General features: G+C 42.6%; 1 protein-coding gene and 1 long non-coding RNA gene across 3 annotated transcripts in view; one reads left to right on the forward strand and one right to left on the reverse strand.

Moving 5' to 3' along the window:
- The window catches only part of LOC132403090 (uncharacterized), a 130,575-nt gene that overhangs the window by 33,906 nt on the left and 82,204 nt on the right, over positions 1–14,465 (forward strand). The window lies entirely within an intron of this gene.
- Positions 1–14,465, reverse strand: part of mthfd1l (methylenetetrahydrofolate dehydrogenase (NADP+ dependent) 1 like) — a 162,381-nt gene that overhangs the window by 4,114 nt on the left and 143,802 nt on the right. The window contains exon 27 of the mRNA XM_059986365.1: positions 2,423–2,535. Within this exon, the coding sequence (XP_059842348.1) occupies positions 2,446–2,535 (90 nt within the window). The 3' untranslated portion in view covers positions 2,423–2,445. The remainder of the gene's footprint in view (positions 1–2,422; positions 2,536–14,465) is intronic.

Below are 14,465 nucleotides of genomic sequence, written 5' to 3' on the forward strand. Positions count from 1 at the left end.
TACTCACAAAAACATGTAATTGTATTTTCTCCAGTGACAATAATTTTATAAAATTTAATAAGCTCTGAATGCTCTATTTCTGAAAACAAACAGGAAGAACAGGATAGAATTATGTTGTCTAAATCACTTCCTGACCAATTTCTTTTTGCTTTATCAGCAATCAAGATTATACAGAGTGAGAAGGATATGGAATCAAGCCTCACTAAAAATCAGTCATACTGCTCAGAAGAAGCCATTTGTCACAACTGGTCCGTGCCAACCATTTTAACTAGTCCCATATGCCTGCGTTTAACATATCCTTTAAAAACTCGTTTATCCAGGTACATATCCAATTGTTCTTTTTTAAATGTTTCCTGATGCTCTGGCCATAAATGCCACTTGAGCCTATGTTACTAAAACACATCATTAGCACACAATCTGCTACTTCTGAAAGGTTGCTATCTACAAATTGGCTACCGCATTTCAAATACGATAGTAGAGATGTAATTGCCAAAACATTTATTAAATTGTATCTACAGGTCATCCATAGTTTAGAAACAATAGAAAACCTACAGCACAATACAGGCCCTTTGGCCCACAATGCTGTGTTGAAAATGTCCTTACCACTTAGAAATTACTAGGGTTACCCATAGCCCTTGCTTTTTCTGAGCTCCATGTACCTATCCAAGAGACTCTTAAAAGATTCTATTGTATCCACCACCGTCGCCGGCAACCCATTCCACGTACTCACCACCCTCTGCGTAAAAAAAACTTAGCCCTGACATCCTCGAGGCACACCACTGGTCACTGACCTCCATGCAGAATATGACCCATTTACAAACACACTTTACCTTCTATGGGCAAGCCAATTCTGGATCCACAAAGCAATGCCCCCTTGGATCCCATGCCTCCTTACTTTCTCAGTAAGCCTTGCATGAGGTTCCTTATCAAATGCCTTGCTACCTTTCTACCCTCATCAATGTAGAAAGAAGAAAAGCTTACAAAAGGTTCAGAGAGCTGGGTAATGTTAGAGATCTAGAAGATTATAAGGCTAACAGGAAGGAGCTAAAGGAGGAAATTAGGAGAGCCAGAAGGGGCCAGGAGAAGGCCTTGGTGGGCAGGATTAAGGAAAACCCCAAGACATTCTACAGGTATGTGAAGAGCAAGTGGATAAGATGTGAAAGAATAGGACCTATCAAGTGTGACAGTGGGAAAGTGTGTATGGAACTGGAGGAAATAGCAGAGGTATGTAATGAATACTTTACTTCAGTATTCACTAAGGAAAAAGATCTTAGTGAAGTATGTCCACGACCTCTTCCAGTTCCATACACACTTTTCCACTGTCACATTTGATTGGTCTTATTTTCTCATATCATATCCTCTTGCTCTGCACATACTTGTAGAATGCCTTGGGGTTTTCCTTAATCCTGCTCGCCAAGGCCTTCTCATGGCCCCTTCTGGCTCTCCTAATTTCATTCTTAAGCTCCTTCCTGTTAGCCTTATAATTTTCTAGATCTCTATCATTATCTAGTTTTTTGAGTCTTACGTAAGCTTTTTTTTTCTCGACCAGATTTTCAACAGCCTTTGTACACCATAGTTCCTGTACCCTACCGTCCTTTCCGTCTCATTGGAATGCATCTATGCAGAACCCCATGCAAATGCATCACCTGCACATTTGCCACATTTCCGCCGTAAATTTCCCTGAGAACATCTGTTCCCAATTTATACTTCCAAGTTCCTGCCTGATAGCTTCACATTTCCCCTTACTCCAATTAAACATTTTCCTAACTTGTGTGCTCCTATTCCTCTCCATGGCTATGCAAAAGGATATAGAATTGTGATCACTATCTCCAAAATGTTTACCACTGAGAGACCTGACACCTGACCAGGTTCATTTCCCAGCACCAGATCAAGTACAGCCTCTCCTCGTGTAGGCTTATCTACATATTGTGTCAGAAAAACTTCTGGAACACTCCTAACAAACTCCACCACATCTAAACCCCTTCTCCAGGGAGATGCCAATCAATATTGGGGAAATTAAAATCTCCCAACATGACAACCGTTATTATTGCACCGCCTCAGAATCTGTCTACTTTTCTGCTCCTCGAGATCCCTGTTACTTTTGGGTGGTTTATAAAAAAAACACCCAGTAGAGTTATTGACCCCTTCTTGTTTCTAACTTCCTGCCTCTAGCTTGTTAAAGCCATGACAAAAACACAAATTCTTTTCATTCCTTGGAGCATCAGTACAGAGGGTATTAGACACTAAAGGAAGCTCTTTTCTGTCACTGTGAACCTAATTTCCAACTTCTGCAGTTTGACTTTCAAGAGGAGGCACGTTCAAGTGATTCAGTTTGTTAAAGGTACTTAGAATGAATATTTTTCATATGAATGAAAATATTTGTTGCATTGACTGGGTGAAGAGTGAATCAATATACTAATACCTGAAATCAGAGAGCTGTTGCCTTCAGAACAATCCCTGCACCTGCTCCGTATCTGGATTGAGGTCAATGTCGTAGAAACAAGGGCGAGTGGGTAGTCCTGGCATCGTGCTCATCTACAAAGAGCCAAAGAAAACAAGTCAAGAGAGTCAAAGTTTTATAGCAGAGGCTTGCTATGCCATCTAGGGCTTGCATCTATTTATACTGCATTGGGATTTGACTCTGGTGTGAAGTGTTATTCTATCAGAACCTCTCTTCCAGCAGAACCCCCAGAGAATCAACGTAAACAGTTTCCTAGTGGTTCCTGAAAGCTAATGCAAAAGATCAGTAGTAAATTTTACCTTAATGCTTCTCAAAAAGCATCCTCCTGGCCACCAAAAGGACCTGGCCAGACTTGTGCTTTTACTCAGAAACACACAAATCTTTACCCTTAGCACTAATAAGTGATCACCCGGTCCTGAGATGCATTGATCCGCCCTGGAATATTTAACTACTCTTGCTGAACTAAGATTCCTAAATGTCAGGGTTCAGCAGATTTCTGAAAAGGTTGTAGGACAGCTTGTCACATTCAATTACAACATGCTTGCACTGCACCTCAATCTGAATTAGCACTGTATCTTTTAATAACTTTTATCCAACAAGATATCTATCATCATTTTTCTAAACATTTAATTAACCTCTGGCATTCATAAACATTTCAGGAAGAATTTCAGATTTTCACCATACTTTTTGTGAAGAGTTTCATAAGCGTAGCTGTACATCTTCAGGTATGCAGAGAAATATTGGAAATTCCCAGTGTGCGTAGGGGGAATAGGAGTTAAACATTTCAGTCAATGATGAGGGCAGTTGAATTTCAAGGAATGATCCTCGCTTTGCTCTTGTGCATTGATGAATGGTCAAAAGCAAGGTGAGATTATTGAAGAGTGATGCAGACAGGGTAGTCTGACAAACTGGATCTGAAATTGCCTTGGTAATAGAGTGATTTTCAATGGTTGTTATTGCATTTAGAAGCCTGTGACCAGCAATATTAACGTGGCAGCACAGTGGTTAGCAGAATACTTTGCAGCGCCAGCCACCCAGGTTCATTTCTTGCCACCGTCTGCAAGAAGTTTGTACCTTTTCCCCTGTGAGTGTGTGGGTTTTCTCCGGGTTCCCTGGTTTCCTCCCACACTCCATAAGACACTGTCGTAGGATAATTGGTCACTTGGGTGTGATTGGGCTCATTGAGCTAGAAAGGCCTGATACATGCTTTATCTCTAAATAAATGAAATTAAAATAAATTACAAAGAGACCCTCTGGGACCCCCCAAGTAGAGTATTTGTTGTATACATTGATAAACTGGATTAAGACATAGGAGATAAGATTAGCAAGTCTGCATGTGACATGGAACATCATTGTTGTTGATAGCAAGGAAGGTAGTTTTTAGGCTACAAAATAATGTTGATGAATTAATACGATAGAGCAACTGCAGATGGACTGAATCTTGAACAAAGGCACTCGGATAAACATAGTGAATTGAAGGACTCTAGGAAATACTGAATAACATTGGGGCCTCGGTGTGCCAATGGGTCTTTGAAGACAGTAGCACTGGGTAGTGAAAGAAATAAATGGGATACTTGCCTTTGTTAGCTAGGGAATAAAATTCAAGAGCAGGAGTTGTGGATCTGCAAGCACTGCAGATTCACCAGGGTGTTTCCTGGGGTGAAGTTTCAGCTATGAGAACAGACTTGATTGGTTGAGTTGGTTTTCCTTGGAATGAAGATAACTCAGGACAAGCCACGGAGAGATGCAGATAGCTCAGCACTTCACAGAAACCCCATGCAGTCTGTCTATGTTACTGGCTGCTTCAGTAAAGCAACCAGATAACCAAAGACCCCACTCACCATGGACATTCTCTCTCCCATCAGGCAGAAGATACAAAAGCCAAAAGCACATTATCACCTGCCTCAAGGACAGCTTCTATAAGGCCATGAGACCATAAGATATAGGAACAGAATTAGGCCATTTGGCCCATCAAGCCTGCTTTGCCATTTCATCTTGGATGATCCAATTTCCCTCTCAGCCCCAATCTTCTGCTTTCCACTGCATTCCTTCATGTCTTGACCAACAGGAAGCTATCAAGCTTTGCCTTAAACATACATAAAGACTTGGCTTCCACAGTTGCCTGTGGCAATGAATTCCAAAGATTAACCACTCTCTGGTTAAAGAAATTCCTCCTCATCTCCATTCTAAAAGTACACACCTCTATTCTGAGGCTGTGTCCTCTGCTTTTAGACTTTCCCACCATAGGAAACATCCTCTCCACATCTACTTGATCAAGGCCTTTCACCACGATAGTTTTCAAAATTAGGTCACCTCTCAGTTTTCTAACTTCCAATGAATACAGGCCCAGAGCCAAGAAACACTCTTCATATGACAAGCCGTTCAATCCTGGAATCTTTTTCCTGAACCTCCTTTGAACTTTCTCCAATTACAGCACATCCTTTCTAAGATAAGGGGCCCAAAACTGCTCACAATATTCAAGTGAGGCCCAATCAGTGCTTTATAAAGTCAACATTACATCCTTAATTTTATATTCTAGTTCCTTGAAATGAATGCTAACATCGAATTTGCCTTCCTGCAAATTAACCTCTAGGAAATTTTGCAGAAGGACTCCCAAGTCCCTTTGTGTCTCAGTTTTTTGTATTTTCTCTCCAGTTAGAAAGTAGTTAACCCTTTCATTGTTTCTACCAAACTGCATAACTATACACTTCCCGACACCGTATTCCATCTGCTACTTCTTTGCCTATTCTCCTAATTATCCAGATCCTTCTGTTGCCCATCTATTTCCTCAAAACTATCTGCATCTTCACCTACCTTCGTATCATCTGCAAACTTTGCAACAAAGCCATCAATTCCATCATCCAAATCACTGACATATAACATTAGAATTGGTCCCAACACAGACCCCTGTGGAACACTAGTAGTCACCGGCAGCCAACCAGAAAAGGCCCCATTTATTTGCACTCTTTGCCTCCTGCCAATCAGCCACTGCTTTATCCATGCTAGAATCTTCCCTGTAATACCATGGGCTCGTAGCTTGTTGAGCAGCCTCATGTGTGGCACCTTGTCAAAGGACTTCTGAAAATCCAAGGACACAACATCACCCAATTCTCCTTTGTCTTTCCTGCTTGTTATTTCTTCAAAGAATTCCAACAGATCTGTCAGGCAAGATTTTGCCTTGAGGAAACCAAGCTGACTACGGCCTATTTCTTCATATGCCTCCAACTACCCCGAAACCACATCCTTAATAATCAAATCCAACATCTTCCCAACTACTGAGGTCAGACCAACTTGCCTATAATTACCTTTCTCTTGCCCCCTCCCTTCTTGAAGAGTAGAGTGAGATTTGCAATTTTCCAGTCTTCCAGAACCATTCCAGAATCTAATGATTCTGTTCATAGACTTCAGTTCAGCATTCAACACAGTCATCCCTCAGAAACTGATTGGAAAGCTGAGCCTACTGGGCCTGAACACCTCCCTCTGCAACTGGATCCTAGACTTCCTGACTGGGAGACCTCAGTCAGTCCGGATCGGGAGCAGCATCTCCAATACCATCACACTGAGTACGGGGGCTCCCCAGGGATGCGTTCACTCTGCTGACCCATGACTGTGCTGCAACACACAGCTCGAACCATATCATCAAGTTCGCTGATGACACGACTGTGGTGGGCCTCATCAGCAAGAACGATGAGTCAGCTTACAGAGAGGAGGTGCAGCGGCTAACGGACTGGTGCAGAGCCAACAACCTGTCTCTTAATGTGAACAAAAGAGATGGTTGTTGACTTCAGGAGGGCACGGAGTGACCACTCCCCACTGAACATTGATGGCTCCTTGGTAGAAATCGTAAACAGCACCAAATTTCTTGGTGTTCATCTGACGGAGAATCTCACCTGGTCCCTCAACACCAGCTCCATAGCAAAGAAAGCCCAGCAGCGTCTCTACTTTTTGCGAAGACTGAGGAAAGTCCATCTCTCACCCCCCCCCCCCCAATCCTCATCACATTCTACAGGGGTTGTATTGAGAGTGTCCTGAGTAACTGCAGCACTGCCTGATTTGGAAATTGCACCATCTTGGATTGCAAGACCCTGCAGCGGATAGTGAGGTCAGCTGAGAAGATCATCAAGGTCTCTCTTCCTGCCATCATGGATGTTTACACTACACGCTGCATCCGTAAAGGAAACAGCATTAGGAAGGACCCCATGCACCCCTCATACAATCTCTTCTCCCTCCTGCTGTCTGGGAAAAGGCTCTGAAGCATTCGGGCTCCCACGACCAAACTATGTAGCAGTTTCTTCCCCCAAGCTATCAGACTCCTCAATACCCGAAGCCTGGGCTGACACCTTGCCTTACTGTCCTGTTTATTATTTATTGTAATGCCTGTGCTGTTTTTTTGTGCACTTTATGCAGTCCAGAGTAGTCTGTAGTCTAGTGTAGCTTTCTCTGTTTTTTTTATTACGTGGTTCAGTCTACAGTTTTTTTGTACTGTGTCATGTAAACCATGGTCCTGAAAAACGTTGTCTCATTTTTACTATGTACTGTACCAGCAGTTATGGTTGAAATGACAATAAAAGTTGACTTGATTCTTGAAAGATCATTACTAATGCCTCCAAAATCTTGGCAGCTACCTCTTTCAGAACCATCTGGTCCGGATGACTTATCTACATTCAGAAATTTCAGTTTCCAAGTAGCCTCGCTCTAGTAATGGTAACCTCTCAGTTCATGACCCGACACACAGAACTTCCACGATACAGCAAGTGTCTTCCACTGTGAGGACTGATGCTAAATACTTATCCGGTTTGTCTGCATTTCATTGTCCCCATTACTGTCTCTCCAGCACCGCTTTCCAGCGAACCAATATCCACTCTCACCCCTCTTTTACACTTTATGTATCTGAAGAAACTTCTGGTTTCCTCTTTAATATTTGGTCTGTGTCTTTGCTATTGCTTAGCACACACTCGGGCTCAGTGATGGTACTGATGTGGGTTTTTTTTCCGCTGGTGGGGGAGGGAGATCGTTGCTTGCTGCCGCTTTCGCACGGGGGGGGGGGAGCTGGGGGGGGGGGGAACTTTGGGGTTCTCACATTTAACTCGTTCATTTTTCAGAGCACTTCTCTATTTTTGTGGATGTTCGTGAAGAAAAAGTATATTGTATACATTTCTCTGACATTAAATTCAGTCTTTGAATATTACTGGCTAGCTTACTTTTGCATTCCATCTTTACTTTCTTAATTACTTTTTAGTTACCTGTTGGTATTTAAAAGCTTCCAAATCCCCATACTTTCCATTAATTTTTGCTCTATTATATGCCCTCTCTGTGGCTTTTATGTTGGCTTTCACTTCCCTTGTTAGCCACGGTTGTGTCACCTTGTCTTTAGAATGCCCAACTGTCTCTAACCTATAAGTAACTCTTAAGAGACTATTAATGTTGTATCCACACTTTGTGGCAACAAAGGAAGAGTCTTGCCACCAACAGCATAGCATAATAGTGTTACTAGTATAGACAAGTAGGACAATCAATCCTGAAATGCAGCTACAGAATATAAAATCTCTCAGTGACTGATAGTTTGTATAAATGATACACTTGTGAAAGCTGTGCTGTCCCCTAGCCAAGTTGTTCATTTTCTGAATTGGGCTAAATAGCTACACTCAGATTATCTGAGTTGTGAGTTTATAAATACCACCCAAATTCGGAGGTATCCTGGTCTCTGGCACCTGCAGGGCAGCACCTCTGCTTGCTGCACCATTCTGCGGCCTGAATGCTTTCAATCATTGCTCAGCCATCCAACAGCTTCCTTGGTTAGCTTTTAACACGTTTTGTTCAATTCCCCAAAATAAAATGTACAAGAATTTCTCAGCCCCTTTGAAGGATTATTGGCAAGCAATCATTATAATCCACAAACAAAATTACAGATGACCAAAACTGCAGCAAGCTAAATGGAACATTGGCCTCTGGCTGAAAGGGTGCAATACACGAAATGGAGGAAATCACGCCCCCCACCTTTGGACAGGCCCCAGTAAATTCCTGTCACTGCACCCATGAAGGGAAGGAAGTTCTGGACTTGGAGGAATGCAGCATGGAGGATAATCAAGCTTGAAGAATTATATTGAGCAGAACATCAGGAATTCCAATCTGATGGCATGTGGAGAATTACATTCATAATTTTAATGAAAAAAATATTTAAAACAGTTGAGATTTGAAGACAGAATTTAAAATATTTTAGAACGCAGGAACTTTAGAAAGATTTAAGCCTTTGATAGGGCTGATCAAGTCAGTGTGCCATTTAACTGATTATCAAACTTCTTTTTGTGAAGTCTTGCTCACATCTAAAAGGCATTTTTATACTCAAGGTTCATTGAACATACAAAGCTTCTTCAAAGAGAATCCACCCCCAGCTTTCCTCAGATATCTGCAATGAATATTCCTGGAGGTTGAGTTGTCAGATGCATGTATAACTGCCTCATGACTGGTGGTGAAATGCTTAGCCTGCATTGCCTGCACTCCCTCCCCAGGAGTTCTGGGCTGCAGCCTCAACATTGAGTATATTGATCCGAAAGCCAATCACTTGCTGGCAGTACCCATTTCTGTCCTAGCTATTCCTGAACAGTCACAGTCATACAGTAAAGAAAGACCTTTCAATCCACCGCCATGCACAATGATTGATTTGACACCAATCCCAACCTAATCCTAATTTTATTCTACCAACATTCCAATTAATACCCTCTTACTCTCCTGTTTCTACTACTTATCTACACAGAAGGGGCAACCTACAGTGGACAATTAACCTCCCAACCCTCATGCCTGAGGGACGTAGGAGGAATATGGAGCACCCAGATAAAACTGGCATGGTCACAGGCCAAACACGCAAATTTCACACAGTTAGTGGCCAGGTTGCTGGAGAAGTGAGGCAGCAGCTCTACCAGCTGCACCACTGTGCCAGCTCAACATACAAGAACAGAGGGTTAAATCCTGCAGAATTCCTCCATTTCTGCATAAATGTGACCTAAAATGTGATCGGATCTTCACACATGTTCTAAAACTGGATAAAGAGAAACCAATTTTAAATAAATAATGTAAAACAAAATACTTGTTCATTTATTTATTGAGAAAAATTATCTAATATTATATGTATTTGTTGGAAAAAATATATGTATCATTGTTTTCGGTAGCTGGTACGACCCTCTTGTACAGAAATAACTTCAACCAAACATTTCCGGTAACTGTTGATCAGTCCTACACATCAGCTTTGAGGAATTTTAGGCCATTTCTTCTTACAAGACTGTCTCAACTCTGGGATGTTGGTGGGCTTCCTTGCATGAACTGCTTGCTTCAGGTCCTTCCATAACATTTCTATAGGATTACGGTCAGGACTTTGCCTCAGCCATTCCAAAACACACATTTTCTTCTTTTTAAACCATTCTGTTGTTGATTTATTCATCTTTTAAGATATTTGTCTTGTTGGATTATCCACTTTCCATTAAGCTTCAGGTGATGGACTGCTACCCTGACATTCTCCTGTAAAATGTCTTGATACAATTTTGATTTAATTGTTCCCTCAACGATTGCCAGCTGTCCAGACCCTGAGGCAGCAAAGCAGCCCGAAACAACGATGCTCCTTCCACCAAGGCAATATGCATTTCTGCCAAAAGTTCAACTTTTGTCTCATCTGTCCATGGAACATTATCCCAGGTTGTGGAACATCCAGATGGTCTTTTACAAACTTGAGACATGCAGTAATGTCTTTTTTTGGAGAGCTGGTTTCCTTTGTGGTGTCCTTCTAGCAACACCATTTTTGTTCAACGTTCTTCTTATAGTGGCCACATGACCAGAGACTTTAGCAAGTTCTAGAGATATCTGCAGGTATTTTGCTGTTACGCTTGAGTACTTTTTAACCTCCTTCAGTAATGCACATTGTGCTCTTGGTGTGAACTTTACAGGATGTCCACTCAGAGAGTGTAGCAACATATTGAATTTTCTCTATTTGTAGGCAATTTCTCTTACTGTGGAATGATGAATACCCAGGTCTTTAGATAAAAACACAAAATGCTGGTAGAACTCAGCAGGCCAGACAGCATCTATGGGAGGAGGTAGTGACGACGTTTCGGGCCGAAACCTCAACCCTCCTGATGAAGGGTTTCGCTGTCTGGCCTGCTGAGTTCCGCCAGCACTTTGTGTTTTTATTTATTTCCAGCATCTGCAGATTCACTCGTGTTACCCAGGTCTTTAGAAATGTTTTTATAGCCTTTTCCAGCTTCATGCATCTCTACAATTCTTCTAAGGTCCTCTGAAAGTTGTTTTGATTGAGGCATGGTGCAAATAAACAGATCTTTCTGGAGAAGAGCAGGCTCTGTCAGTAACCTGACTTATAGGGCAGGGCACCTCTACAACCCACATCTCCTTTTCTCATCTCACTCCAACACCCGACTCCAAATAGCTTTTGTAGAAAGGGATTACCCCAGAAGTTCACATACTTTTTCCAACAAATACATGTAATATTGGCATCACGCACAAAATGCTGTAGGAACACAGCAGGCTGGGCAGCATCCATGGAAAAAAGTACAGTCAATGTTTCAGGCTGAGACCCTTCGGCAGGATATGTTCATTTATTTATTTATTTAGAAAAAGAATCCAATACTACAAGTATAATTTTTTTTTGTGTTATTTAACTGAGTTCTCTTTATCTAGATCTGATCACATTTAAGGTCATAATTATGCAGAAAGAGAGAAAATTCTACAGGCTCCACAAACTTTCTTGCACCATTGTACAGTGGTCCGTAAATTGTTGAAATTCTGATATCTAAAGAAATCAACAAAAATTAGGTATTTTGACCAGAGATCTATGGTGTTTATGCACACAAGGCAAGCTTTCAGCCTAACTAGAGAATCACAACTCAAGAGAAGTACTTCTGCACAATATTAAATAATATTGCAGGAAAAAAACAAGTCAGGATTCTAAAGGCTTAAGAGGAAACATTCTCCCCATCCCATGTTCTTTATTAAAATTAGCGAGTTACAAAAGGAAAAGCCTGATGTCTGATACTTCCCCCTGATCACAGGCCTTTAAATTTTGATGATTTTTGATTTTTGAATTTTGATTGCTACACCTGCCCCCACACTTCTTCCCTCACCATCATCCTAGGCCCCAGACAGTCCTTTCAGGTGAGGCACCACTTCACCTGTGAGTCAACTGGGGTGATATACTGTATCCGGTGCTCCCAATGTGGCCATTTATACATTGGGGAGACCGTTTCGCCGAACACCGGCGCTCTGTCCTCCAGCAGTGGCTGGATCTCCCTGTGGCCACACACTTCAATTCCACAGACCACTCCCACTCCGACATGTCTGTCCATGGCCTCCTCTACCGTCAAGATGAGGCCACACGCAGGTCAATGGAGCAATACCTTATCTCCCGCCTAGGTAGCCTCCAACCTGCCAGCATGAACATCCAACTCACAGACCTCCGTTGATACCCCTTACCCCCATCCCTATCTATTATCTTAGTCTGGTTCTCTTTCCCCCCCCTCACTATTATCTCCCCCCAGCCCTACCTTTCTTTCTCTTTTATTTCCCATAATTCTCCACCTTCCCCCCCCCCAGCCCATCACTTCCTAGCAATCTACTTTATCCCTCCCCCCACTTCTTATCCCCCCTTGACCATCCCATGTTACTTCACTCCTGATGAAGGGTTTCTGACCAAAACGTCGTCACTACCTCCTCCTATAGATGCTGTCTGGCTTGCTGAGTTCTGCCAGCATTTTGTGTTTTTATTTATTTCCTGCATCTGCAGATTCACTCGTATTGCCTTTAAAATGACCACTTAGCTTTTAAATGGTGTTCTTCTAAAAAAACGCTTGACCACTGTTATACCAGCATCAGGAATGCTTAACCATGCCATCCCAGGTCCACACTTTGCAAAGTCCGATCACTTGACCGTATTTCTACTTCCAGTGTACAGGCAGAGACCGAGAACTGCAGCACCAATGGTGACCAACCACAAATGTACGATTAAAGTAGGTGGGGGAACGCTTACAGGACTGCTTTGAATCTGTGGACTGGACTTCCATCAAAACCTGTACGGATGAGCATGTGCCTTTGGGAACGTATTGCACGTGACCAAACCAAAAACTGAATGAACCAGGAGATTCATAGTCAGCTGAGGGCCAGATCTGTGGCAATCAAGACCAGTGATCCAGAACTATACAAGCAGTCCAGTTATGTCCTATGGAAGGTTATTTTAGGGGCAAAATAAACAAGTCCAATTGAAGTTGGAGACAAAATTAGATGCACGCCAGCTCTGGCAGAGTTTGAAGGCCTTTACACCATACAAAGCAAAGCCTAACATCATGAATAGCTATAATGCTTCACTCCTAGATGAGCTCAATGCCTTTTATTAAAACTACCCGTGTGAATCCCTGCAACATCTGGTGAGCCCATGATCTGTCAAAAAGGTGAACCCTCGCGAAGCATCAGGCCCCAATTGTTCAGACCAGAATCGGAAGGAAATATGATCGAAATGACTTAAACATTTAGATTGTTGGTACCAGATGGGGTGGTTTGAGTATCTCAGAAAGTGATCTCCTGGGATTTTCATGCACAACGGTTCCATGTTTACAGAGAATGATGCAAAAAACAAAATACAGTGAGCGACTCTTCTGTGGGTGAAAACACCTTGTTAATGAGAATGATCAGAGGAGAATGGCCATACTGGGTCAAGCTGACAGGAAGACAACAGTAACTCAAATAACCACATGTTACAACAGTAGCATGCAATAGAGCACCTCTGAATGTAAATATCACGTCGAACCTTGAAGTGGATTGGCTTCCGCAGCACAGGCAAACTGGGTTCCAGTCCTGTAACTAACAAAATGGCCACTGTGTGTTGATACTCAAGCTCAAGAAATAAAATAGGACAACATATAGACAGCATTAACTGAAGGTGAGAGATAAATTAGTTAAATCAGCATCAAATGAGTCCAAACCACTAGACCTTTTCTATACATTTCATTCACTTCAGATCCCAATTCCTTTCATCCAGGAATATGTTTGCAATTTGAGGCACTTATGACCTCCTACCAACACCTCAAAACCTGAGCCAGTGGTGGGGAGAAGACCCCGCTTGCTCTCTTTGTCAAGCAGCTGGATCACTAAGGCACATTTTAACAGGATGCACCATCAGCCTCAGCCAGGGATGGTATTCTTGGCAGCATAACCAAGTTCTCAGACAGCTGGCATCAATCTTGGAACAGAGGCAAACCACCGTAAACGCTCTCACAAACATTGGCAAGAAATATCCACATTACACGATTTGTACCAGCAGGCCAACCTCCAGAGCACCAAGTAACATCAAAGGATATAAGCATTCTGCATGTTGCTCAGGATTGGAAAATGGACATGGACTTGGAGAAAAAGCTTGTGTTTCCCCCAGACATTGCGGCTACAACACTCCAGCCAGACCTAGTCCTGTGGTCCACAACAGCCAGGCTGGCATATGTTGTGGAATTGACAGTACCATGGGAACATGGCGTTGAAGAAGCTTATGAGAGGAAAAAGACCAAGTACTCTGAACTGGCAACTGAAGCTGCTCAGGACGGCTGCAAGACCAAGATTTTCCCTGTAGAAGTGGGATGCAGGGGATTGGTTGCTACATCTATGACCAGGCTATTGAAGAAGGTGGGGGTGAGGGGTGTTTCCCTCCAACAAGCAATCATGTCCTTGTCAAATGCAGCAGAAGAAAGCCGCAATTGTATTTGGATTAAAAGGAAAGACAACAACTGGGCTGCAAGATGAAAACAGGAGGATACAGAACTGAGGGGGGTGTATCTGGGACACCAGGTAGCACCGTTGAGCCCTCTGGAGACATTGTGGGCTTATCAACGAAACGTCAGAGGAGGAGGGTGCGCACCTGATGACGTAACTATCCTCCTCGTCACCACTCCAAGCCTACTGCCAACATCGAGAGTGCCAACTTCATCATTGGGATTGAAACATCAAGTCCTAGTAGCTCTAC

The sequence above is a fragment of the Hypanus sabinus genome, chromosome 12 (assembly GCF_030144855.1).
Source record: "Hypanus sabinus isolate sHypSab1 chromosome 12, sHypSab1.hap1, whole genome shotgun sequence".
Classification (NCBI taxonomy): domain Eukaryota; kingdom Metazoa; phylum Chordata; class Chondrichthyes; order Myliobatiformes; family Dasyatidae; genus Hypanus; species Hypanus sabinus.